Here is a 25,358-nt window from a genome sequence, read left to right on the forward strand (position 1 = left end):
TATCACATAATATCAAGACGTATGTGAGTAGATTTCTTTCTTAAAAAGCGGTATATAAATAGTAACTTACCTCATCGAGAGTTTGTTCTAATTTGGTTTTGAGTTTACTGAGATGGTTAACTTTATCTTCCTCGGCCTGGAGGTCACCAAGGGTCTTCTTATGTGCCTCGTCCATATTTTTCTTATCTTTGTTCAGCTTAGCTATTTGTTCATCTTGTTGAGCCATTTCATCTTGGAGTGTTTTAATCTGATTATCTTTGGTCTGTTTCTCCTGCTCAGCTTTAGCTAGACTAGTTTCAAGATCTTCAACGTCTTTCTTCAAATCACTACACTCTTTCTCTAATTTCTTTTTCTTTTCATCCAGTTCACTGGCGGTTTCCTCTTCGTCTAGAAGCCTTTCTTCCATCTCTTTTATTTGAGCCTCGAAGTCTACCTTTTGTTTGATTAATTTCTCGATCTTTTCCTCACAATCAGCGACGTTATCTTGTTCAGCTTGAAGTTGGATAAACATATCGTTCTTCTGCTGCAGTAGAGTAACGTTCTGTTCCTCGAGTTCTTTTTTGACTTTTTCGGTTTTCTCGAGTTCAGATTTTGTTTTTTCTAACAATTCTTCTTTGACTTTCATCTCATCTTCAGCTCTGGCAACGTTTAAAAGAGGCTTGACTTTGGTGTAAAGTTTCCACCAGAGCCAGTTGCGCATCATCAGCCATTTACGGATGTTTCTTTGAATGACAGAGAGACCAACCCTGAAATAAGAAAAACTCATATTATCACATACCTTTAACTTTTAAATGAAACAAATGTAAAGTTATATATTTTAGGAAGTATTTTGTAGTAGCAAAGAGATAGATAACATTTATACCTCTGATCACATAGTTTCTTGTAGGCTTTCCTCATCAAATAACCTCGAATGTGGGCCTGGAACATAGAGATAATTGAGGTCAACCTTTCATCACGAAGATCTTCAAGATAACCCACGACACCAGCTTTAAAGAAGACTTTTGTAAGACCAAGGCGATATTCAGCAACATCCATGTTCAAGGCTTGGAGAATTTTGGTAGCCACGGTCTTTCCATCAACGAAGCCTTCCGGGATAGCATTAGGAGCCAAGATGGAGTATCTGTATTACAAAATTAATAAAACTTGAATTAAATATAAAAAATTGACATACAAATGTACAACATTAATACATGTTAGCCACGAAAAGTCATGAAAACGAGATCAAAGTCATCAAAAACCTAATTTCTGTCTTCGAGTTAACATCAAGAAACTTCATATTACAGAAAACCCTTAATCAGCACTCACCTCTGTTTGAACTCAGAATATATAATTCTATTTGGGAATCCCTTCCGGCAAATACGGATACCTTCCAGTACACCATTACACTGCAGCTGGTGAAGTACCAGATGGGAATCAATTAAACCTTTGAATAAATAAAACCCAAAACATTATCAGACACAATACCATTTGTACACCACATAATAGAAATCACGATAAAATAGCAGATTTGACAGTTAATACAGACTGTCCCTTTTCATTGCTGACAGACATGCCTGTTTTTTCGTCATTTAATTAAAGATAAATTAAGTATTGTCCGTGTATACCTGGCTGTTTCGATTCATTGGGAATAATACATCGTACAAAGTGAGGATGTGTGCTGTACAAATTCTTCATCAGTTTGTTCAAAGATTCCTGAAAAGTCAAGAATTATTTAAAAATGAAAAATGACTTTAAAGTTAAAATATACTTGAGAAATAAAGATTATTGAAACAAATATAGAGGAAACTGGGTTATAAATTTAACTGTTATAAATCAAATAAAATTCAAACGTGTGTGTCAAAGTTGTGAAATAACGTTACATAAGAAATATAGTATAGTGATCACATGACCTTTTTGGTTGAACTATATTCAAAATGTCAGTAAATATATTTCTTTCAATTCCATAGCAAAATCAAAGTCTAGGTTTTCAAATATCGGTAGGAAATGGGTTGTCTAAGCTAATTACTCCAATGATAACTGCGTAAGGGGATGTTTAATCTGATGTGAATGTTGCTAAGGAGGAGTGTGGGGGTTTTGTGAGGAATTGCAATACAATGGTTTCTGTTGTCATGGGTACATGCAAACACTAAGATACTCCTGGGTAAAATGTAAATCGGGAAAATAATTCAAACGGTATGTAGATTCAAAATGTGCAGGTATCAAATAAACTATTGCATGCATAGGAGTTTACGGCTAAAGAGAAGTCAAGAGGACATAACCACACACATCTCACGCACGTGGCATGCTTAAAGTACCCTATGTGTGGCTGAAATGGTCTGGAAAGCTGAACTCTTCTTTTTCTTCTGGGTACCACCACCGGCGCCCTCCTCTGATCAAAAATATCATAAGATACGTTTTAAAAGCGGATTTAATAAAAAAAAATAAAAAATATATCAGAAACTTTCACATTTATTGTACTTGCTTGGCCATCGATAAGTACAACAGATGTGAAATGATCCCTATATAATCACTTTTTTGTTCAGTCACTGATAAACAAAGTTGCTCTTCGAAAGTCTGCTACTTAAAAATATAATGTATACTTTTAAAAACGTTTTCAAACTTATAAAAATATTTAAGATACTTCTACCGACTTAAGAATATGTTTGGGTTTAAATAACTTTTAAATTGATGGAAATATTTAAAGATGGGTTCCCGCGTACAAATTGGGTGATTGAATGGTATATATGGACCAAAAGCATATTCAAACTAATTAATTTGTCATAATTATGCTTCAAATCCTTCTCAAACATTGTAATTGAGAAGGAATGCCCTGCTATTAAAATTCGATCAAACCAGGTCATGTTTACGTCACGTCTTGGGAGTCAGAGGAGAATTCATTGCATACATAAGACGATGTTGTCTTTAATCGCTTACTATTTATTACAAATATCGAATCCTAATTAAATTGTCGGACTATCCACTACCCGCGTCTTTTTCCATCATTCTTATCTCAGAAAGTATTGTACGTCTAACTCTTCATAAAGTTTATCAACTTGTACATCAAGCGCTCAATGTTCGCTTGTGACCTTTGACATCACGCGTGCAGAAGTTCCTAATCGTCGGGCTGTTGATTAGGGGAACCGTTACATTTTTGTCCTGTATACCCTCCATGAGTGTTTTTCGGGGAATCCAGTATTTTTCTAGTAAGATTGGATATCTCTACTTTCCATATATACCAAAATTGCCATACTTTTATTGGAAATAACCACCCGATAAATACTTTTCTGGGAACCCATCTTTAAGCATTTACTTCTACTGAAGCGTGCAATGGCCAGCATGGCCATTTCTACACCACGTCCTAAGAACCTGTTACATTCTTACTCGTAGTCTAGTAGCGTTTCAACAAGTATATGTATCATGATGCGATACAATTATTATAAAATTACATAATCATCCCAATTTCTTTCATTCGCATTGGTTCTTTAATCATTTTTTTCGGCATTTAAAGTATTCCTATTTTGGAATTACGGCATCTACAGTTTGAAATTTGGTCGGATGACGACCAGAAGTAGCGAAATAAGTCATGTTTCTTTTCAATACTTTTATACTCGAAATTTGTTATTTTTTTCAAATTTGGCAGTTACAAGACAAAAAGTGATTATTATAGGTTGTTTCTGTACAAATCTATGTGCCTACCCTGTGACGATAAGATACCGTCATAAAACTGGATCCCTTTTTACGTACTGGTGGGGAGCCATCATCGGCTAAATAAATACAAATTACATTTATTTAATAAAAAGATGATGAAAAAGAAACATTTATGAATTCAACACTAAATTTATAAAAAAATTTTTATGCTTGTTGGAATATCTGTTTCACGTTTATTCCAGTCCCTGACTGTCTCATGCATGTCCCATAACATTAGTTCTCCGTATCAACGTTTGATACAATCAAATTCCCACAAATTTAAATCTATTTTATGAACGAGTTGTAAGTGTGAATAAATTACCTGCTGGGGCGAAGAGAGTTGATACCAAAGCTTCTTTCGAATGAATAAGAATTTCTACCACAGTCTCATTCAAAGGATCCTTGTTTTTCTCCAACCAACCAGTAATACTGTATGGTACAGTACCAGCATAATGATGAAGTTCAAAGTGAGCTTCACCTTTGAGTTTCTTACCAACTGGTTTACCAAAGTTTGGTGATTTGCCCAAATGGTTGTTGTATAACTTTTCTTTAAAGGAAAGGTCAGTTGCCTTAGGGAACATACACTCTTCTTCTAAGATGGACAGGATACCCATAGGCTGAAATATTAATATAGTAAAACATACACATATCCACTAACTAAAAAGACAGGGAATAAAATAATGGACAAAATCTCCACTAACTGCCCCCTTTATCACCAAAGCATCGCCTCGGATCTAGCATACAATACAGTTACACATAAAAACTAAACGATGTTGTATTCAACAAAACAAGCGATCAATGCGAACCTCCTATAGGATAAGCTGTAACCGACAAGACACAAGTAAATGGTATGGGTCAGTAAAATGATATTTAATTCTGAGAAAGATGATTTAAAAGTAGAGTATCCACTCCCGAAACACAAATTACACGATAACTAATTCAAATTTGACAATTAATTAATATGTGTTGGCCAATAAAAATACCACTCAACCCGAGAAAAAATGATTTTAAAGTAAATCCATACAATTCTCAACAGTAGCCCGCTAGAATTTATTACCTTCTCGATAAGATCAATACAAGCTTGTAAATCCATTCCAAAATCAATGAACTCCCATTCAATGCCTTCCTTTTTGTATTCTTCTTGCTCTAAGATAAACATGTGATGGTTGAAGAACTGTTGTAGACGTTCATTGGTATAGTTGATACAAATCTGTTCAAAGCTGTTGAACTATTTAAAAAAAAAGAGATCAAATATCATATAACGTCACGTCGTGTCATTTTTGTATTACAAGATCTTGTACCGGCTATTAGATTAAACAAATTAGACACACACTATTTACAATCGTAATACAGTCTTATCATTAATCTACTTACATCAAAAATCTCGAAACCAGCAATATCCAGTACACCAATGAAGAATTGTCTTTTAGCTTTAGTATCCAGGGTCTTGTTGACACGGACAACCAACCATTTAAACATACGATCATATGTGGACTTTGACAAAGCACCGACTGAATATATAACTTGTTCCTTGGTACGACCTTGGGTCACAAATTCGTTACCGACCTTAATCTTAGGTTTCAGAAGACCTTTGACCAAATCTCCAGCATTGACACCCAACAAAAAGGCAACCTTTTCAGCCTCTGAAATAATTGATCGGTTATTTTTATCATTTAAATAGAATGCCCATTTGCTTTTAACATAACTTGTGTAATTTTGGCCAAAACCCCTTCTCACTGACATAGCTTACAATGATATCTTTACAACTCACCGGCATTGCCATCAGCTTCAGCTTGTTCTTCTCTTGGTCTCTGTTTGAATTTCATCTCACCGAAATGAATGATAGCTCCTGTACATTTGAACATACTCGTTTTCTCTTCTTGAGTGAAACCCAAAACATCGAAGGCGACCTGAAAATCACATATATAGGTCCTTGAGTTCTTTTTATAAAGAAAAGAAAAAGAGAAACCGAATTCCGTATACATCCCTTCAGCTAAGCTTCCAATGCCACATATGCGAGACATGTGACTTTGTCGACCATCTCCTCATTAAAGAATGATTGCTTTCTTTTTTAGTATCATTACGCTCCACAGTCTTTTTAGAAAGATATGACGATAAATGATTTTTGCATTTTAAAATTACTCTTCAAATTATTTGAATTTATACTTACATCAGTATCCTTCATTTCTTGGTTGTCATCGATATTGTCGACTGTAATAGCTCCCTGGTTAACAAAATTATAGAGAGCTGGGTCTGGGCTACATAATAGCTTCTCTGTATAAGAACAAGCATTACATAATTAGCCCTTTCAAAATAACATCTTTTCGGTATTACAAGAAGTAATTTGGAACACTTATATTTATAACTAGTTCCACAGACAATACTAATTGGACTGGCATACATAAAGTGCGCGAAATATACGTATATAATTATGAAAGTTAGCCAGATTGATGAAGTTTAGTTAACACGTACTAAAATAAAATATTTTACAGTGTATTTCATTAAAGAATATGGTAACACAAACCTGTAATTTCTGGGATAGCATTGGACAGAAGCTGGTAGAAAATATGGTAATTTCTTTCACCAGGTCGCTGGAAAGTGACCCGAGATTTCTCCAACAAATCTGTAAACATAAACCAGTAATATGTATAATACTTTAAAGCAACACCTACATACGCGAAAATAAATGAAACGTTGTTTAACGCCCTATTTTTCTGCACCAACCAGATTCACACGTACACAGACACATCCATTTATCAAACATGCATTCATTCTGTAATCCAGAGAAGAGAACGCTAAAGGAACTATCTTTAAGATGTATTATATATAAGATTTAGATAAACAGCTGGTCGTTCTTGCTATAATATACTCTTCAAAAAAAAAGTAGGGGATATTCAGAAACAATACAAAACTGCGGAAATGCACTGCTGTTTTTATTAGAGGTAAACAGTGTATGTTAATAACAGGCCAATTGCCTACACATGAACATAAACAGTTCATATGGGCGGCTTATCTGACGGCCGCATTTCACTCGCAAAGAGATACACTGTCAAAAGTGAAAATGGACGTTTTTGATTTTTCTCTTAATAATGAGTAATTGCTCCACCAATCCTCAGACATTCAGCAATTCGTCGTGGCGTGCTCCTAATCAACCGTCCAATCACGATTTGGGGCAATCTGACCCACTCCTTTTGCAGTGCCACGGCCAATTCATGCAGTGTTGTCGTTTGACGTTGACGTCGACGAACACGTCTACGATCAAATTAAACGTAACACACTAAAGCAAAGATACGCTAAACACTCAATCCTATGCAAGAACCGATAGGAAAGCAAACAAGGATAGGATAAACCAGCAAGGGTCAGTTTTCATCAACCCTTCCTTGAAGTGTCAAATTTGACAATGAACCCCTCCCACGTGTACGGCGCTATTGCGTGTCGCACATGCAGCTCAGTAGTTCTGTTGGGGCGATAAGTTCTTCATCTGTGAACATACTCTCAAAGCATATCAAGTGTCCATGACTATTTATCATATCACAAGCTGCATAGGTATCTCCATTACAATATCCCCTACTTTTTTTGAAGAGTATAGTTCAAAAATAGAATATATTGAAAATATTATCCATTTTTGTTTTAAGTTATTAAATGGCGTTCGCGGTTTAATCCAATTAAATCTCGTCTATCCGATGGCCCAGAAAGTTGATTATAGGGTTGTCAAGTGAATACATGGCTAAATAATAGTTTATATAAAATTGAAGCCAAATTAAAGACCCGCAATAAGTAGATTTAGCTCTTACACAATGCATCTTTATAGGTCAAGATATCTGGGTTTTTTTATGTACGGTTCATGTTTAATTAATTTCTTTATTAATTGCAGATAGAATATGCCATGTTTCGATTTTATTTTTATGTTTATTTTTTTTAATTATTTACAGGTAGATCATAATACACGCTAAATATTCACTTACATTGTTCAATATCAGCTCCAGAGATTTTGCCTTGAGTACCAAAATGGATACGGATAAATTTACCCTAAATCAGATGATAAGATCATATTATAACATATGGAGAAGTCATGGTAAGTAAATACTTGTACTTCTTTATACTACTTTTATAAATAAACAAAATGATGTAATTCATTAATTCATTTATTTTTCATTAGTAATCAGTTTATTAAAGAAAGGATATATGGGGATTCTTTGATGTCCAAAACACACGAATTCAGAATAATGATGCCTTAAAGATCCTTTCCCACGTTATTAAATTTGAATAATATGGTCAATGAAAGAATCGTGCCGTACAAAAATATCGTTCAGAATGAAAAACCAAGCAAACAAAAAAATTTAGGTTTTGATCGTATAGTGCCTAAACGCTTCTAGTCGGAGGTTTCATGGGGACCTTTTTCTGTCAACATATTTGTGACACTACGACCAGCACATCATTATTCACCATACGCTGCATTTTTAGCACAATAATCGGGCATCCTAATAATAAATGCTACATCATTTTCCCACCATCTACACCGCGTTTAGCCTTATGACACAACCCATACCACGAATTTAGCACATACGTGGCATTGCGGAGGTTATCTTCTACTCATTAGCCATCGGTTTCTAAAATCCAGGTCCAAAGCATTGCTCAAGTTAGCTATAAAAAAAGTGGTCAGTGTTGCTGGCGAGGCAGTGTATGCTTACTGTTTCTAGAGCAAGTGTCACACAATAAGTATTGTATACAATATTGCGAGGAAAGAGAAAATTATCCTTCCACATTGCCTTAGAAAGAGGGCCATTATAAAACTTACCAATTATTTATTTTTCTCCATAATTATTTTTACAAATTAAAGTGACATATTCTGACTGCCAATAGTTTTGTCGGCCGAAGGCAACGATATTAAAAAAAAAAACATTATCAAATACAACAGTCCATGCCTAGGATTATTATACAGGTATATGTACATACTTTTGGTCAGAATAATAAAAGACAATTTTCGTCAAACAGAATTGGGTCGAATACTTACGAATCTGGAAGAGTTGTTATTTCGAATTGTTTTGGCGTTACCGTACGCTTCTAATACCGGGTTAGCTTGAATGATTTGGTCTTCTAAGGTACCCTGTATAGACAGGAGCATTCGGGGGAAAAGAGGAAAGAAAACATACATGATAAAAAGGTAAGCGACATGTTGATGTTGCCTCAACATCGGGGTGGTGTCACATATGGATTAAACAACACTGAGATAAGGATAATGAGGTCACTCCGAGCAAAAGAATAAGAAAATACAAGAAAGGAGGAAGTAAAAGGATAAAAGTGAAAAATTCAGGATGTAGTTATTTACTCTCGTTGTTTGTAATTCGATTTCTTCAAAAATTGAAATTGCGCTCATGCGGTGAATTTTTTTAAAAAAATTGTAAATTTTTAGATTGTATGTATCCACGTCTAATTTGGGGTGATACTCAACATAATTATTTACGCATAAATAACTCCCCTTGTAATTCGATTTCTTCAAATATTGAAGTTGTGCTCATGCGGTGAATTTTTAAAAAATTTTGTAAGATTTTTGATTGTATGTATCCGCGTTCAATTTGGGGTAAATCTCAACATAATTATTTACGCATAAAGGGAGGTCGTAAATAACTCTCGTTGTTTGTAATTCGATTTCTTCAAATATTGAAGTTGCGCTCATGCGGTGAATTTGTAAAAAAAAATTGTAAGATTTTAGATTGTATGTATACACGTCCAATTTGGGCTGAAACTCAACATGGATTATGTGGCGGAAATTTTTTAAAGGTAATTGTAGTGATAAATTGCGAAAAGTGCTTGGGTTCTTTATGATTGGAAATTGGAAATCCAAGGTGGTGAAAGAAAGGTATGTGCTCGTGCAAAGGAAAGGATACAAATGTCACGTCTTCACAAAGGTAACTCAGCGTTAGGTTTTAGGGCACAGTTACTTACGAATCTTGAGGAGTTGTTGTTACGAAGTGTTTTAGCATTGCCGTAAGCTTCTAATACTGGATTAGCTTGTACGATTTGATCCTCAAGAGATCCTGCCTGAATATTGTTAATGCGAAGAGAAAATGGGAAAACATACAAATTACAACATATTTAGAAAGTATTCTATAGTTGCCACTTGATAAAGGAAATTATGTAATTATAAAAAAAGAAGTGTTTGGTTATTTGAGGCCGAATAATGTCCACGAGAGCATAATATCTGGTCTCAGATGCGATTTGGGCATCAGTCCTAACAAGTGTTTTATATTCCTCATGTTGCAGTGCTGATGAGGCTGGAAGAGTTACTGTGATTGTTTCTCTTATAGGGTTGGCATGGACAATTTTATCTTCCAGCAAACCGTGTATTAGGCATGTGGTATTTTGGTAGAGGGGTTTGGTGGGTTAGTTTCGTACAGAATGTAGCACGACACGTCATGTGTTAAGGTGCAGATCGACGAGAGAGAGAGGAAGAAGTAGAAGTGACCAGATTAACATAAATCAATACATAAATATAAGCTATATAATTTATCAATGGGAGACTATCACATTACAGAAGTTATTTCTTTATAAAAATTAATGTTAAAAGGGACTTGCTGGGACTTTGCAATAGAAACGAATAAGAAATAACTCTTTTCTGCGCTAGTGTGATATTCAGGTGTTTAACAGCAACTGTATTATTACAATAAAATTCAAATGTTTTAAGTTAATAATGTGCAATATCATAGCCCTAGAAATTTAGAATTGACTAGAATAAATTTCATAAGATCAAATTAAAACAATACATTACCTTTTAAAAATAAAATAATTAAACAAACACGGGTATTAGCGTGCACAGCTAAGTCTAAACAAAATGAATAATTTCCAAGGCACCAAACACAAAAGCCATAATCCCGCTTTAGATCTTAAAAATTTACTTTCTGAAAACATTCTCTCGTGAAACCATTATCTAATTATTTTTAGGTCGGTAAAGAACTCTGTTCAAATAAGTTTTTGTTTTTTTGCCTGGAACACTAATCATTTATTTTGTAGGACATAATGCATGCAGTCCTACATGCTCTATTAAAGGTATAATTATGCGAACTAATATTAACAAAATGTGAACCCTTTCTGTGTTGCTAACAGGAGATTATGATTTAATATATACTGTATGAGATAAAGTTATTTTCAAGATTGTATTGGAAGGATACGTAATTTAACAATAATGAAAAACTAATGAAAAACAAAATTAAATAACAGTTTTAAAATAATAAAATTATTTTATATCGATTATGAGAAATATATTAAAATCTTCAAGATTGCATTATTAGGAGAAATATTGAAAGAAAAGAAATATCTAATAAATACTTAAAAATAGTAAATATTAAAAAAAATAATTAACATATAATTCTAAAATAATTTCAAAATAACAAATCATTCAAATATAATTAAAAGATAATTTTGAAATATTTATAAAATAATTCTAAAAATTATTTATAAGTTATTCTAAAACATATTTATAAAATAATTCTAAAAATATTTATAAAATAATTATAAAAAAAATATTTATAAAAGATATTTTTGAAAAATAATAAAAAATAATTTAAAAAGATAATAAGAAAATATTTTAAAAATATAATTATAAAATATTTAAAAAAAATAATAATTGGAAAATATTTTTGAAAAGTAATTGGAAAATATTTTTGAAAAATAATTGGAAAATATTTTTGAAAAATAATTGGAAAATATTTTTGAAAAATAATTATAAAATATTTAAAAAAAAACATAATTATAAAATATTTATAAAGTTAATAATAATTATAAAATATTTTAAAAATAATTATAAAATATTTAAAAAATAAGCACAATCTGTTAGTAAAATTATTTGATTTAGATGATTGGTAACATATTAAAAATTAAAAGTTAGTAAGGATTTAACTGTTTATAACTGTTCAAACTACTTGTAAACAATATGGCGTTTTTTTAACTAATGAGGAACTGGGATTAGAGGGGAAATTGGGTCGAAGTGTATGTGATGGAATGGGATGGTGGGAGCGGGGGAATCCACGCCGTGCTGTCACACGAAATGTGATTTCTCTACCTTTTTCTCTGCTTTGCCTTCCTCCTCCTTTTTTTCTTCTTTTTCTTTATGTGATTTAGCCGCAACATGGGCAAAATATTGAATGACCTTTTTCGTGTTTTCAGTCTTACCAGCACCAGATTCGCCACTGTTTAATGATCAGTAAATACATAGCTAGTAACGTTAAACATCATTTAAGTTTTATATTTCAGGCTTATTTACAAAAGCGTTATAATAAAGCCGCTTTAAAAGAAATCACATTTAACGGTTAAATGATTTAAGCTGTACAGTTTCCTTGAAATGCAATTTGCTTAAACCCTCGCAAACGTCCCAATGTCGATTGAAGAAGAACAGATTCAATAAATCTTAATGTTTTCAAATACTTTGAAAATGTGGTCCCAGGTGCCACGACATTGTTTTTTCTAGCGTCTGAATTTAAATTTTACTTAAATTTCTTTTGCTTTTTTGACCTATGGCATTCAATGGTAAATATAAAATTGAATGGCCCCCATAACACCAGGCCCTACTCTTTTTTACGTAAATTTTGAATAATAAAAATATCCGACGTCAAATGTAAATGTAATTTGCAGTTAAAATGACAAGGCCTCTTCGATTTGAGTAAAAAATAAAAGTGACAATTTGATTAAATTTGATGTTTTGATTTGTTTTGCGAAATCGGATCTGTTTACATAAAAGTCCACAGATAAAATCAACCATGAGATATAACTGGCTCTGTGTTCCGCCAACCCCGAAACAAATATGTAAACAAACCGACATCCGCTTAATTTTTAGGCGACCAGATTCGACCTTGTCTCGCTAATCCAAATGACACACCAAATCAATCGAATTCCACGATTTGACCCAAATCAAAGAGGTTTAGTTCCTTTAATTATACAGAGATAAAGAAGTATTAAGCATATAGAAGTAGTACGATTATATGCGTATATAGAAGTAGTAGACATGTCCAAATAGAACAGGACACTTACAGCTAGGGATTTTTCCCCCGAGCCTTCTCTGTCCTTCTCTTTAGTTTTACCGGCCACGTGAGCGAAGTACATAATTACTTTCTTGGTATTTTCAGTCTTACCGGCACCAGATTCACCACTGCCGGGTAAAAATGGAATAACATAATCAGACAACAAGCGAGATAGGTTAACTAGAGATGTGCAAACTGCGCCATCAGGTGGGAGGAAACAGTGGTATTATAATGTACACGAAACAGAAGATAATGATGAAAACAGCGATGGGTACGTATTAGTAAGAGAGACAGCCATCAAAACAATATATTCAACTGATTTAAATTAAATTTTGGATCAAGTAAATATTTAAAACCTTATTCCGATAGGGTAATGATTTAGATCTCAAACTAATTCAATTCACGTGAAGGCAGCAATGATGTGCGTTAGTTGGAGAATGATGTGCATATTTTTCAACGATAACCCCCCCCACACACACACACACACACCGGTCGCTTAACGAAATGAAAAAAAATTAAACAGGGATTAAAGTCCAACTCTTCTGCACCGTTCGGAATAATGAAGACGGTCACAAGCTATGAGGGACATTTACTTGGACATCCGCTGTTCCGCCTAGTTTTTGTCTAAAACTGCCAAGGGTTCTTTTACGTGTGCGCCGACCCGTAGGGGGTCTACACGGGCCACAGGTTTCGTCCCATCCGATAACTATTCACTGTTCATTGCCAGGTCGTTCTCCAACACCACAGGGGAAATTAGGCTGGAACTTTCTCGGCCAACACCGTGTTTGAACCCGGGGCCGTCTGGTTAACGGCTGTTCCGCAGATTATATTACTATTAGACCCAGAACTAAAGGTTCAAATTCTATGTTGTATATCAAATAATTAAAATCGTACTTCCCTTTTCTAAACTTTATCGTGAAGATGTAATCTATAACCGCATTGATCGCAAACCAGGTTACGGGGGATAACTCCATTTAGACAACTCATAATAATAATAAACATTCGGTACTTTCATAAAGGATGTTATTTCAAAATTTACTGTCAGGACAAAATACAATCTGGATTGAATCGTCGAATGGATATATAAATATCTTATTTTAGGAAATAAAAGTATTATAACTTTCATTGGCATATGTTATGTGTTTGGCTGAGAAAGTCAGGGTATAAAAATACCAAAATGGACGAATAATTAGTAACTGCAATAGGTATTACTTACGTAATCAACATAGACTGATTTTCACGATCTGAAAGGTAAATATAAAACGGTAATGAATATTTTATATCATTGAACAGTAAACGATTTCATATATTTATATGCAAAAAATTCTTCATGTAAAATTTTAATAATATACAATATACCACCATGACGTCCCCCCCCCCCCCAAAAAAAAAAGAAACAAAAAAAAAACTACACACACGTCCCCGAGTTTGAGTGTAGAGCTGATGCATGAAAGGCAAAACATGTCTTATTTCGGAATGTAGAACAGGAACAATGACGAAATATCACCAATTCATTCCCGTTATCTTAATTGATTTATTCTTGGTACATTTTGATTATACTTTGGCTAATTCTAAATGGATTTTAAGAAACGTGGCCGCATTGTTTTATGGCTAGCGCTGACAAGCCACTGCTTTGCGTATTTAGCTCCAGTGACTTTGTTATATAACGCGGAATAGGGATGGGTTGGTATGGGTAATTTTATATTGCGTCTTATATTAACTTTCTTGTTAAAAGTTGTACACTTCTCAGTAAGAGCACCAAGCGCGCTTCATTGGACAGAAATATAATTATGTACAGTATATATCATATCTAGATTTTCCTTCTTGAAAGAATTGTGCTCTTTACCTAAAGAACAAGAATTTCTGAAATTATTTTGTTTAAATTGTATCCAAGTTTAAGTCGCGCCATATGTATAGTTTATTACTCAACATATATCTAAATATGTCTTATCAATTAACATATTTCACGTGTTTAATGCGTGTTTAATTTCAAAACCCCACGAATAACCAGATACCAGCATGTCTATTTTAATCAAATTGAAAACTTTCACCATCCTATATTTCAGCTTTATTTATTTGTAACGTACACGAATCTAAAGCGGGTGAGGTTGGATGGGGAGATTGGGGTTGAAACCCAAAATAGTTTCAATTTTCATGTATTTTTATTGTTTTGAATTTTTAAAATTTCTGAAAACCAAGTATCTGCGGCTTGCAGCTTTTTCTAGTGATGTAAAAATTGTGTTGACGGATATCACAGCAAGATTCTAGAATTTTGAAGATTTTCAGGATATAAAATACGGCACCGTGCCAAGTTAGGTTAATAGACTGCCAATTGCTAAGGTCAAAACTCAGATCATTTAAGGTTAAAGATGCTTCTAATGCAGATCTTTCGTTTGGCCTCAAGCGTATAAATCATTAATTATACATTTCTTTAAATGCAAGCCCCATAGTGAACTCTCTTGATGGTTTTGACATTCAGCAATTTTAAATACGATTGGCAGTTAATGATTTAATTTAAAAATGGATAATCGAAACTTTGTCTATTATCGTAACAACGGCAGCAATGCCTCTTGAGACTGCATACTGGAGTAATTTGGCGCACTTGACGGTCCACGGAGAACGACACCGGGGACGCGCCCGCTAGCCCCCCCCCCCCCCCGGTAAAATTTGGGAAATAGGAGTGGAAATATGAAAATGACGGACAAATTCAATTTTGACGCTGAATTTGCATGTTGGCGTATTGTGTTTTTTTGATATGAACATTATAAAAATTTGAAGTAAGTAATAGAAGAAATATGATTGACACATTAAATTATCAGATAGTATAAGAATGGAGTTTAACCACTCTTCAACATAATACTTCGGACATTTTGGGACCAACATACGGGTGTGCATAGACTTTTGGTCCCATTCAAAGGACTATAGACATACATTTATTGTTTATTCAGAAAATGTACAATTGTCCTACTTATGGTCTACCAGAATAATGCTTTATTTATGGATTTAACTAATCTTAAGAAATATTTTCTGTTGGAATGTGCCCCCTTTCGTTACTTTGACAGCACACCGTAGAAGTTTTTAAATTGCAGTTAAGACGCTGGCTCGCTAGCCTGGAGGTCGGGTGTTCGATCTCTGCATTGGCCGAGAAAGTTCATATGGATTTTCCGACGTGGTTTCCCCGTGTCAGAGGTGCAGAACGGGGGGCCTGACAAGGACAGCTGTCTAGTCCTTGGGATGAGACGAAAAACCGAGGTCTCGTGTATACATGGAATGCACGTAAAAGATCCCTTGGCAGTTGGAATTCGATATAAGAGTAGGCGATAGTGCCGCTGCCCGGGCAAAATTTCCCTCATAGCACACTGTATGGCTTATGTCCGTCTTCATTAGCCCAGTATTGGAGCAGAACAGTAGGACGTTAAACCCCATTTCATTTTGCAGTTCTGCATACATACCTGAATTTTGTTCTTTCATTTATTTGTAAATACATGTAGTTTTATATTTTTTAAATTTTAGATTATAGCCATGAAACAATTTGGTTGGTTCTTTGATGTAGAAGTATGTTGTGTGTATAATATCAGTGATAAGATATTAGGCCTATGTTAGAATATGATGTGGTGAGTCAAACGACCTTTGATATTTAGACGTACAGTTCATATTGTAAGACTTGTAGCTCTTCATATCTCAGCCGAGATAAACTGACTGACATCAGTCGCAGACCTCCTCCATTTACCATATAAGGAAGACTGCGGTTCGAGCAGACGCCAGTTTGACATTTAACATGTTGGGCCGGCTGGGCGCGTGTCGACAAAGATACGGCACGCGTGTTAAACTTAAAAACTTCCTTACAATACACGGCAGTTAACGTTAATGCCCATTTACTGACTATTTATTATTAGAATCCCTTTATTTAAAGACGCAGCGGCTGGTGCTAAATGTGTTCTTTATATAGAAATTTATGGGAGTTGGGTGGCCGAATGGTTAGCACGTGCGCGCTGTATCATAAGGTCTGTCATTGAATCAACTGGCATAGTTTCACTTCCCCGGTTGTACGTGACAAGGAGCATGGTCACCTGTCCATCCTCGTGGGTTTTCTACGGGTCCTCTGGTCCTCCCACTGCTAAAGACCCCTACGTGCAAGCGAATTATTGAAATAAAATTGAACCATGTGTTAGTCCCGAAATGACCTAGTTTGTGTCGAGTGGACATCAAACCCCATCTCTCTCTCTCTCTCTCTCTCTCTCTCTCTCTCTTTTCTCTCACTCTCTCTCTCTATATAGAAATTAAGGTCACTCTTTTGCGTGGATAGAAATAAATTACAATTCAGGCGTCGACAGATGAATATTGGTGACTAAAAATGACGTGAATTTAATAGAAAATAATAACAAATATGTTATGGTATTTGGTCAAATTACTTTTGGACAAGACTGTTTTTTTGGTGTGTGTGTGATTCGAAAGATTATATATTTACGGCTTAATCTGGTACATTTGGTCCTAAAGTTTGTCACATAAAGTCAATTTCCAGAAATATTGTCCCTTACACTCACTAGCCCGGCTCGTCGTCTTAACCCAATACCTGGCTATTAATATAATTACTAAATCAATATTAAGTCTTGGTCAGGAGAACAAAGGGTCTTATTTAGAGGTTACCTTAAACCAACACAAGGCAAAATGTTAAATAGAGTGGGCGTATGTCTTCTCATAAATATGTATCAACTTTTAATTAATAGATAGCCAGTCTAATTAAAACTATGAATTTTGTCTTTATTTCTGATTTTGTACTCGGATCGAAGTCGAAGGTTTATCAGAGCGTCTAATGGCCACGCTGTTTACATCGGCTATGTTATGCACGAAACTTAAGTGAAGTTAAAAATAGATCTTGTGGTGAATACGTTTTATTGGCTGTATACGGTGCACAAGTAAGAACATGGCGCGATGATAAAACTTGTCAAATATAAAATAACTGGAATCCGATAAAATCTAAAATACGGAATATAAAATTGAAAAATATCTGATTTTAATCAGCTCGATAATTTGCAAGTTTACTTGTGTAATAAGAAATATTTCACCAGGTAAAATATCCAAACCTTCTTCTTACTTACCCATTACCATGTATTGGTAGGCGTTGTCAGCAATAGAGAACAAATGGGGAGGCATTTCCACTCTTCGTTTACCACGGTATTTGATAATAATACTCATGGTGTAGATTGGTAGACGTCGATAGGGATTGATGGCGACACAGAACAGTCCGGAGTAGGTCTGTAGCAATGAAAAGTTCATGTATAAGTTTTTAATTAAATAACAAAGACCTTAGAGACAGACACACCAATGTCTACTTTTAGAAACTGAAATTTTGTTTTTTATAATCTGTAGAAGTGAGTTTTATGCGTTTCAAAGATAGAATAATTCCATTATTCCCTGTTGTAACATGGTTCATTAAATAATGCGTTATATTTTGTTTAAATGTAATTATTAAATAAAGAAATACTTCAATCCATAATGACCTTGAATAAATATTTGAAGCAAGATATGTTATGTTTTCTTTAATAAATAAATAAATAAATAAAATAGAAACTCCATCCAGGACTGCGTATAAAAATTATCATGTGAACTTAATTATTTCCATGACATGTTTGAAGGTCACTATGGTCCCGTTGTCTAGGGTAGATTTTTGGCACACGCTTCTATTTCCGAAAATATCAGAATAGTAGAGCCAGATATAAACTGTAAGATAGAATTGGCGATTATCTCTGTTTATCAAGGACATTTATAGGTCGTTAAGATTTATTGGGTATTTCTATAGCCTAACCACTCAAAGGAATTTTACTTATCATAACGTTGCGTAATTATATATTTAAGATAGTGTTATAAATAGTTGTTTACATTCTAAATATGTTTCCTGTTGCTGCATCTTATTTTCTAGAAGAAATGAATGCTATTTTGAATAAAAACAAAACAAAAACAAACAAAAAAACCCCAAAAAACATTCATTCTTAATTGTTGTTTTCAAGGACAATATTCTGTAAAGTTGTAATCTCTTGTGTAATTAGACCTATTATAGCCCTAATAGGCTAGAAGGCCAACAGCTGTTTTCCTTATTTAGTAATTTAGACGATTAAATAATAATAATAATTATAACTAATCTATGTAAGACACAGCCCTGGCCTCGATGATCATGAATAGAAACGAATTATTCTTCAGAAAAATATGGCATGTGCCTTTACTATAAGTTTCTAAAATATAATATTATAATATATGGGGCAATATTAAGACATAGATGTTATAATTAATATTTTATTGTCTGGATTGACATAGGCAATTTAATAACATGGACGATACAACGTTTATACAGTTTCCTATATTGATGATCGTGTTTAATTGTGTATTCAGATAGTTAATCGGATTAGTCCAGCTTATAAGTCAATTGATTAAATCAGATAACTATATTTGTTAATTTATCTTTCAATTTAGAGACTAAATAAGATATCTTTACTAATAAAATAATGAGCTTTCACATTCACTAAAAACTGATCATGGTCAATCTGTATTATTATTTGATACTGAGTAAGTACTTACATAGATAAAGCCAGCTTCGTAACGGGCTTTCAAGTTGTAAAGTACCGAAGCTTCGTTCAGATAGGTCAAGTTAGCCATATCTTCGATTTTCTCGAACTTGGGTGGATTCATCTGCTGTAGGTCATCTTTCTTAAAAGTTTTTGTCTTAAAAAAATAAAAATAAAATATTAGCAATTATTTGAGGAAAATTTTACCTATAGTGATACCAATGATAATAATAAGATAGGATACTAGTACACCAATAGCATCTTGTGGTGCAGGACGGAGCGCCTGACAAGACGGTGTGCACGTAAAAGAACACTAACTTAGTAGTTAGAATACGAAATATAGTAGGCCGTAGCGCCACTATCCGGACAAAATTTCCCTCACAGCACACTGTATGGCGTAAGTCCGTCTTCATTAGCTTAGTTAGAGCAGAAAGTAGGACGTTAAACCCCATTTTATTTCATTTCATTTGATATAACATCTATCTGGAAGAGTTTGGATAAACGGGATGTCACTGTTCAGAATTGTGTAAAGGCTAATACACTGATAAACTATATTCTTCTACTAAAATGTTTTACCTCATTTGTTTTAGTGATCTTGACTGTAACTTTTTCACCTTCGGTACTCTGGATTTCTCCAGCGAGAAAGGATTCTTTTGGGTCAGGAACCCAACAGGCCTTCTTACCGTCGAACGTCTGGGTTTGTTCTCTCATCAATTTTTTACGGTCGACAGCCAGATATTCAAAATCGGGATGTGTGGGATCGAAAGACATGATGACAGTTGAATGCTGGGTAGTTCTTTTTAACGAAATTCCAGAAACTGTGTTACGTGTTGTTCAAAATCAAAATATCTCAAAGCGCCGGCCAATTCAAAAAGGGCTAGTTTTCATCTGTGATTAAAACAGCCTTCAACCTGCAAAACAAGAATAAAATAAAATAAAAAAATAACAATAATAAGTCAATTTTACCCCCCATTTGTATTAATAAGTTCTAAATACACGATTTCTTAAACGACGTACCGGTACAAGATTTCTATATAAACATGATTAAAAAATATGCTGTAACTAGATGCCAATATTTTAAATACAGAATATCCTCTCAAACACCAGGAACAAATTACTATTTTAAAGGAGCTAAATCGCTAATATTTGGGACCTAGAAATTGACAGAAGTGGGTCGCAACGCATATAATACTGTAATATGAATGTATATAAACTGATTTACATTCAATGGTTTCCGTTTTTACTCTAATTTCAAATCAGTTATGTTCCACGAAATAAGCCAGCAGTCTCAATCGAATTCAAATTTCTAGCGTCTGGTTATTCCAGTCTACATACGCCGTTTGATTTGGTGCAATGTGTCTAGCCTCGTTCCCCGAGTCTCTTGCTAGAACTGGGGCTAAAACGCATTATGGTACACGATTCGTGTACCAATGGTAAAATGATTATTTTGTCTTAAATATTGGATTTCAGAAGCTCATCTTTTTCCGGTAAGATCACAGCATCAATGTTGATTTAAATTGACAAATAATTCGTGTTTTCAAAGTTGAAGATTTTGGATGATATTGAGTTAGAGACTTAGCTACTTTAAACTTAGGAGGTGCCTGCAAACGCCAGTAACAAAATCAATAATTGGTAAAATAATTAGTAACAAATTTAACATGACATTTAAAACAGATAAATTGTGTGCAATAACAGAAGTAGTGCTTGTACAAACTATTGAAATACGTCATAGGATGCAAAGAGAAAGCATACAGTTACTGGTCACAAAATTATCAACTTTTGAAATATATAAGTCGTATAATAAATAATAATAATAATAATAATATTAACTTGTTGACCTACTAAAAGTTGTGTTCTTATGCCAATATATAATATGTACATTATAATAAATAACAAAGGTAATACCTATACTTTTGAAATAGACAAGTCCCATACAATAACAAGCTGCGTAATTTGTATACTAACGTTTAAATTGAGAAAAGGCTCATCTCAAATTTAAGAATAGGACTACCAAAATATAAACTACAGCTGGCTTTAAAATATGCAGTATCAGTAACGCAGATAAGGTATATATATCCCTGCATAAACTATAAGCATGTAATGTTAGCCGAACATGTAACGTTAGATCCAAGTCCAGTCACCGTGGAAGAATCCGTTAGATCAAAATTGTAAATGGAAGCAGTCACACATAAACACTTCAAAGACGTCATGTCTAATAATCGAAGAATAAAGTCTATGTACAATAAATATATAAACTTTAAATCATGTTGTTCAAAATACAAATGTGAAAGGTTAAATGCGTAACTTTAAACATACCAGAAAAATGTATCCTTTGCTTCAAGGAATCCAGCACACTATGATTTACATGCATTACCGACAGCGCGCCTACCCATTAATATCTTCCAATGAGATGTTCGTCCAGTAGCTTCTTGTACTAAAACGCTATAAAATGTGATAGTGGATGATATGAAAAATCTCCTATCTCTGGCTGTCCGTGTCTTATTACTACTATGTTAAATTTTTACTATATTCTTAGGAAGCAGAGGAAGATATATCATGTGAAGAGAACCCGAATATATAAATAAAGTCAGTTTTGTGTTTATTCCCTCTGGTATTGTATAATAATCCCGTGTAATATGTAGGCGTGGTTTATTATTATGATAATCCGTTATCAAGATTAAACATTGATGAGAAATGTTCGTGATCCGATAATCGTTTTACGTTTAGAGAGCAAGCCGATTAGTTGAATCTAGTTATGTAATAAGATACACAATCTATGAAAAATCTCACGTTCACTCTTCTAATGTTGGGATACTGATAAACACTGAATATAAGCAACGTACTAAACTTTGTATGCAGGTGAATTATATGAAACTATATTCAGCTCCCCATTTTTAAAAAAAAAAACAAATTAGAGCACACAAAGTAAACTAGCATTATTAATATAACTATATATGTCAAACACACGTTTTATACTTACTTTGAAAGTGCTGTTCTGTGAACGTTGAATACCAAATTTCCTTTTATATAGGAGCGCTCAAAATGCAATCATTTCTTATATTATGTAACGAAAAATTCGATTGGTCAGGATTTCGACTGGAACCAATTGGAATAAATGTCAGTGTGGTATGGAATTCAGTGTTAGTCCAACGTGTAATATTATGTATCACTTCGCGAATATTCATTATTACGGTCCACCCGACCTCGAACAAAACAAAAAAAACCCAAACAAAAAAAACCAAAATAAAAGGCACTGTATTGTTTGTATCTAAACAATGCCACCACAATAAAGTACTTATTTTAATGTACAAGTTACCTGATATTACATTAATTTTAAAAGAACCCTGTTTTCTTTGTGAAGGAAAGATGATTTTTTTTTCTAAATAAAAAGATTGATACATGTACATAATATCATCTTGTAGAACAGCTGTGTATGAGCGCGTGAAGAAGTGATAACATGAATTGCATGTTGTGGAGATGAACTTCCTAATTTTAAGAGTACAAGGCAATATTATTAAAATATAGGTCACATTTTCTCTCATTACATTTATACTGTGCAATATTTGTAGTCACCCCAAGTGCACCATCACAGTATGATTTTACGTGAATCTGAATAACTAGATCGAAAATATAAAATAATATTTGTATTCCAAATCCATGTGGATGTCTGTGTGATTTATATTTTATTTACCCCGGTCTTCAGACTCTACGTATACTGTCATATTTGTGTTATATATTCTTCATGTTTCTTTAACTTTACCTTGCACTCTCCTACTGTGACTTTATTACAGATGAGTACACAAAAGCAGGATCGAACATGTAACCCCCTGATCCCTGATCGGTAACGGTTGTACCCATCACAATTATTTCTTGTATATACTATATGATTTATAATAATTATGACACCACACCTTTGTATCATTTCAGATCTATTAAACAAGAAATAGCTCTAGGTATTGGAACACATTATGGGACGTTAAAACGTTTGATTACTATTGCTTAACTATTTTTTAAAAATATTTACGGATGTAAAGAACATGCCCTCAAATGAACATATTATGTGATGCCTTAATAGCAGGTAAGTTTACGTTTTCTAAGTTTCGTTACTCTATATAGGGCAGAAATAAACTATGTTGATATATAGACTATAAGGGGTATATAGACATACATTAAATAAGTGCTTTAAATATAGATAGTAAACTAAGGCATATCTTCCACTGGTTTCTATAGCAACAAGATTTTATAATGTTGAAGATTTAAGTATGGAAGCTAACAGTTTACATACAATATACGAGTAGTCTTCCGTTTTCTAGCATGTTCGAGTACAAGCGGCTAACTGGATAACAATCAAATGCACACGAAACCTAAATCCCCACCTCTCCCATATAAGGTATGGTACTATATACACATAACGGGGGGTTGGGATGGCCTAGTGGTCTAGAGTGTCACGCTTCGACCTCTAGCTGGCCGGTCACCTCTGGCTTGCGGTTGTGGTTTCGATCCCTGGTGTGAGCGTATGTGGCTTGGAGATAGGGGCGCCTTCTCAACCTCGTGGGTTTACTCCGGGTACTCTGGTTTCCTCCCACAGGAAAGACCCCTGCGCGTGCGCTAAGATAATGAAAATAAAAAAAAGACAACTTGTCTGCGATATCACCTTCGGTGGAAGCGGACGTTAAACACTAACAACAACATACACATAACCAGTATTACGGAATATACGTCTCAAACAATTCCTAAAGCAAAAAAAAAAAAAAAAAAAAAAAAAAAAGAAAAGTGGTCTGCATTGTCCTACGTGATATCTCTGTATGTTGGAAGACATAGGTGCCCCATCAATTTGTACATGTAAACAAAGTTATTTTCTAATATAACATATCAGCACAAATTCTAGAATGTTCTTATCTGTTCTCGATATTTTAAGAAAATTTCATAGACATTTTCTACATAACAAGTATATATTTAGCAATTTAATACAGCCAAGTCTCGTTAGATCAGACGTTTTGATTCACAAAATAACCAGAAGTACTAAAGCAGATCCATTTGCAAATGTTTACCATTTAAAAAAAAACAAGAAAGAAAAAAATATCAATAATTACTTGTAAAGGGACAAGTCTGTGAGGCGAGATAATCTATACGAGAGTTACGGATAACAAGCGAAGATCTCGTTCTTACCATACTGAGTAAAATACATGCATACAATATATTTTCATACTTTTAAATTTATTAACATAGTATATTATTTATTTCTAAACTTTAAATATTTTATTTTTAGGTCACTGATAGGTGAAACCAAATTCCTATAGAATGCAGTTATGGAAGAATCATATAAATCTGCGACTACGTTCAGATAACGTTTTCACTGCTTTCAGATAAAATAGGTTTATGGCTAGATTTACCTCAACGGAAGATAACTTTAAAACAAATAAATAAACATAAAACCAAAAGTAAGGCTGACCTTAAAAATATCTTTGTTTCGCCAAACGCGACCGACTAACTAAAACCACCCCCGACTTAAATTATTTTATTGCACTTTTCCGCGATCTTTTTATTTTATTTTGTGTGTCAACCTGAAATATATCACGAGAGTTATTTCCCTTTACTATGGCTATGGTTTGATTCATTATTGAAACTGGTTGATCAAGACGAAAGCGTCATAGGTGTCGCTTCTCAACAAAATGGTTGCAGACGAAAGCACGTCCATTCCCACGAAATGATTCTGCCTCTATGTCTGTGGGGCGTCGTTTTAAACATGACGACGATATTTTCAATATCCGTTTTCGAGAAAAATAAAGGCACAACCCGCACGATCGTTAAAAACGTGTTGAGGGAGTTTCAAACGTGAGTTTGTCGCAATTTGTGTGCGAGTCGTGCATCAAGAAAAATCCCGATGTCATTGATTTGTTTGCCAATAAAAGAAGACGAATGTTTGCACCCGGAAAATTATCAAGCTGTCAAATTAGCTCTTAAAAAAAAGAAATCTGAAAAAAACCCGACCTACCGACCCTTCACCTCGATTGTGGGTCGGGTTTGGTGAAACAAAGATATTTTTAAGGTCAGCCTAAAGGAAAGACGATTCTTTTCGTGCACAGCACAGTCATCGTCACTTTACATATAAAACTTA

At 34.0% G+C, this 25,358-nt stretch overlaps 1 protein-coding gene and 1 long non-coding RNA gene across 4 annotated transcripts; one reads left to right on the forward strand and one right to left on the reverse strand.

Moving 5' to 3' along the window:
- Positions 1–1,373: 1,373 nt before the first annotated feature.
- LOC126811014 (myosin heavy chain, striated muscle) lies at positions 1,374–21,692 on the reverse strand. Of its 3 annotated transcripts, XM_050536479.2 has the most exons (18): positions 21,557–21,689; positions 19,817–20,151; positions 19,254–19,397; positions 17,780–17,936; positions 13,897–13,924; positions 11,726–11,852; positions 9,613–9,708; positions 7,632–7,695; positions 6,191–6,289; positions 5,837–5,940; positions 5,438–5,576; positions 5,041–5,309; positions 4,724–4,894; positions 3,989–4,283; positions 3,676–3,743; positions 2,295–2,368; positions 1,605–1,692; positions 1,374–1,423 (listed from the first exon to the last, which is right to left on the reverse strand). In XM_050536479.2, exons 2-17 carry the CDS (start codon positions 20,009–20,011, stop codon positions 1,683–1,685), a joined length of 2,040 nt encoding a protein of 679 aa, XP_050392436.1. In that variant the 5' UTR covers positions 20,012–20,151; positions 21,557–21,689; the 3' UTR covers positions 1,374–1,423; positions 1,605–1,682. The 3 variants fall into 3 exon arrangements, with proteins under 3 accessions (XP_050392436.1, XP_055954739.1, XP_055954740.1); XM_056098764.1 differs by lacking the exons at positions 1,374–1,423; positions 1,605–1,692; positions 2,295–2,368; ... (7 more) ...; positions 7,632–7,695; positions 9,613–9,708 and adding exons at positions 8,684–8,773; positions 12,691–12,808 and having other exon boundaries at positions 21,557–21,691; XM_056098765.1 differs by lacking the exons at positions 1,374–1,423; positions 1,605–1,692; positions 2,295–2,368; ... (6 more) ...; positions 6,191–6,289; positions 7,632–7,695 and adding an exon at positions 12,691–12,808 and having other exon boundaries at positions 9,621–9,708; positions 21,557–21,692.
- LOC126811020 (uncharacterized) lies at positions 7,604–25,077 on the forward strand. The gene is made up of 5 exons (XR_007675353.2): positions 7,604–7,741; positions 12,786–12,951; positions 16,194–16,294; positions 23,168–23,318; positions 24,510–25,077. It is a non-coding gene; the product is annotated as an uncharacterized LOC126811020 (long non-coding RNA).
- The last annotated feature ends 281 nt before the right edge of the window (positions 25,078–25,358 follow it).

The sequence above is a fragment of the Patella vulgata genome, chromosome 2 (assembly GCF_932274485.2).
Source record: "Patella vulgata chromosome 2, xgPatVulg1.2, whole genome shotgun sequence".
In the NCBI taxonomy this organism is placed as follows: domain Eukaryota; kingdom Metazoa; phylum Mollusca; class Gastropoda; family Patellidae; genus Patella; species Patella vulgata.

Coding starts and splice junctions, on each gene's coding strand:
- LOC126811014 (XM_050536479.2), bottom strand. CDS start 20,011: ATGTCTTTCGATCCCACACATCCCGATTTTGAATATCTGGCTGTCGAC. Junction 7,696..9,612: donor ACAACAACTCCTCAAGATTC/GTAAGTAACTGT, acceptor CATCTGATTTAG/GGTAAATTTATCCGTATCCA. Junction 4,284..4,723: donor GTATTGATCTTATCGAGAAG/GTAATAAATTCT, acceptor TTAATATTTCAG/CCTATGGGTATCCTGTCCAT.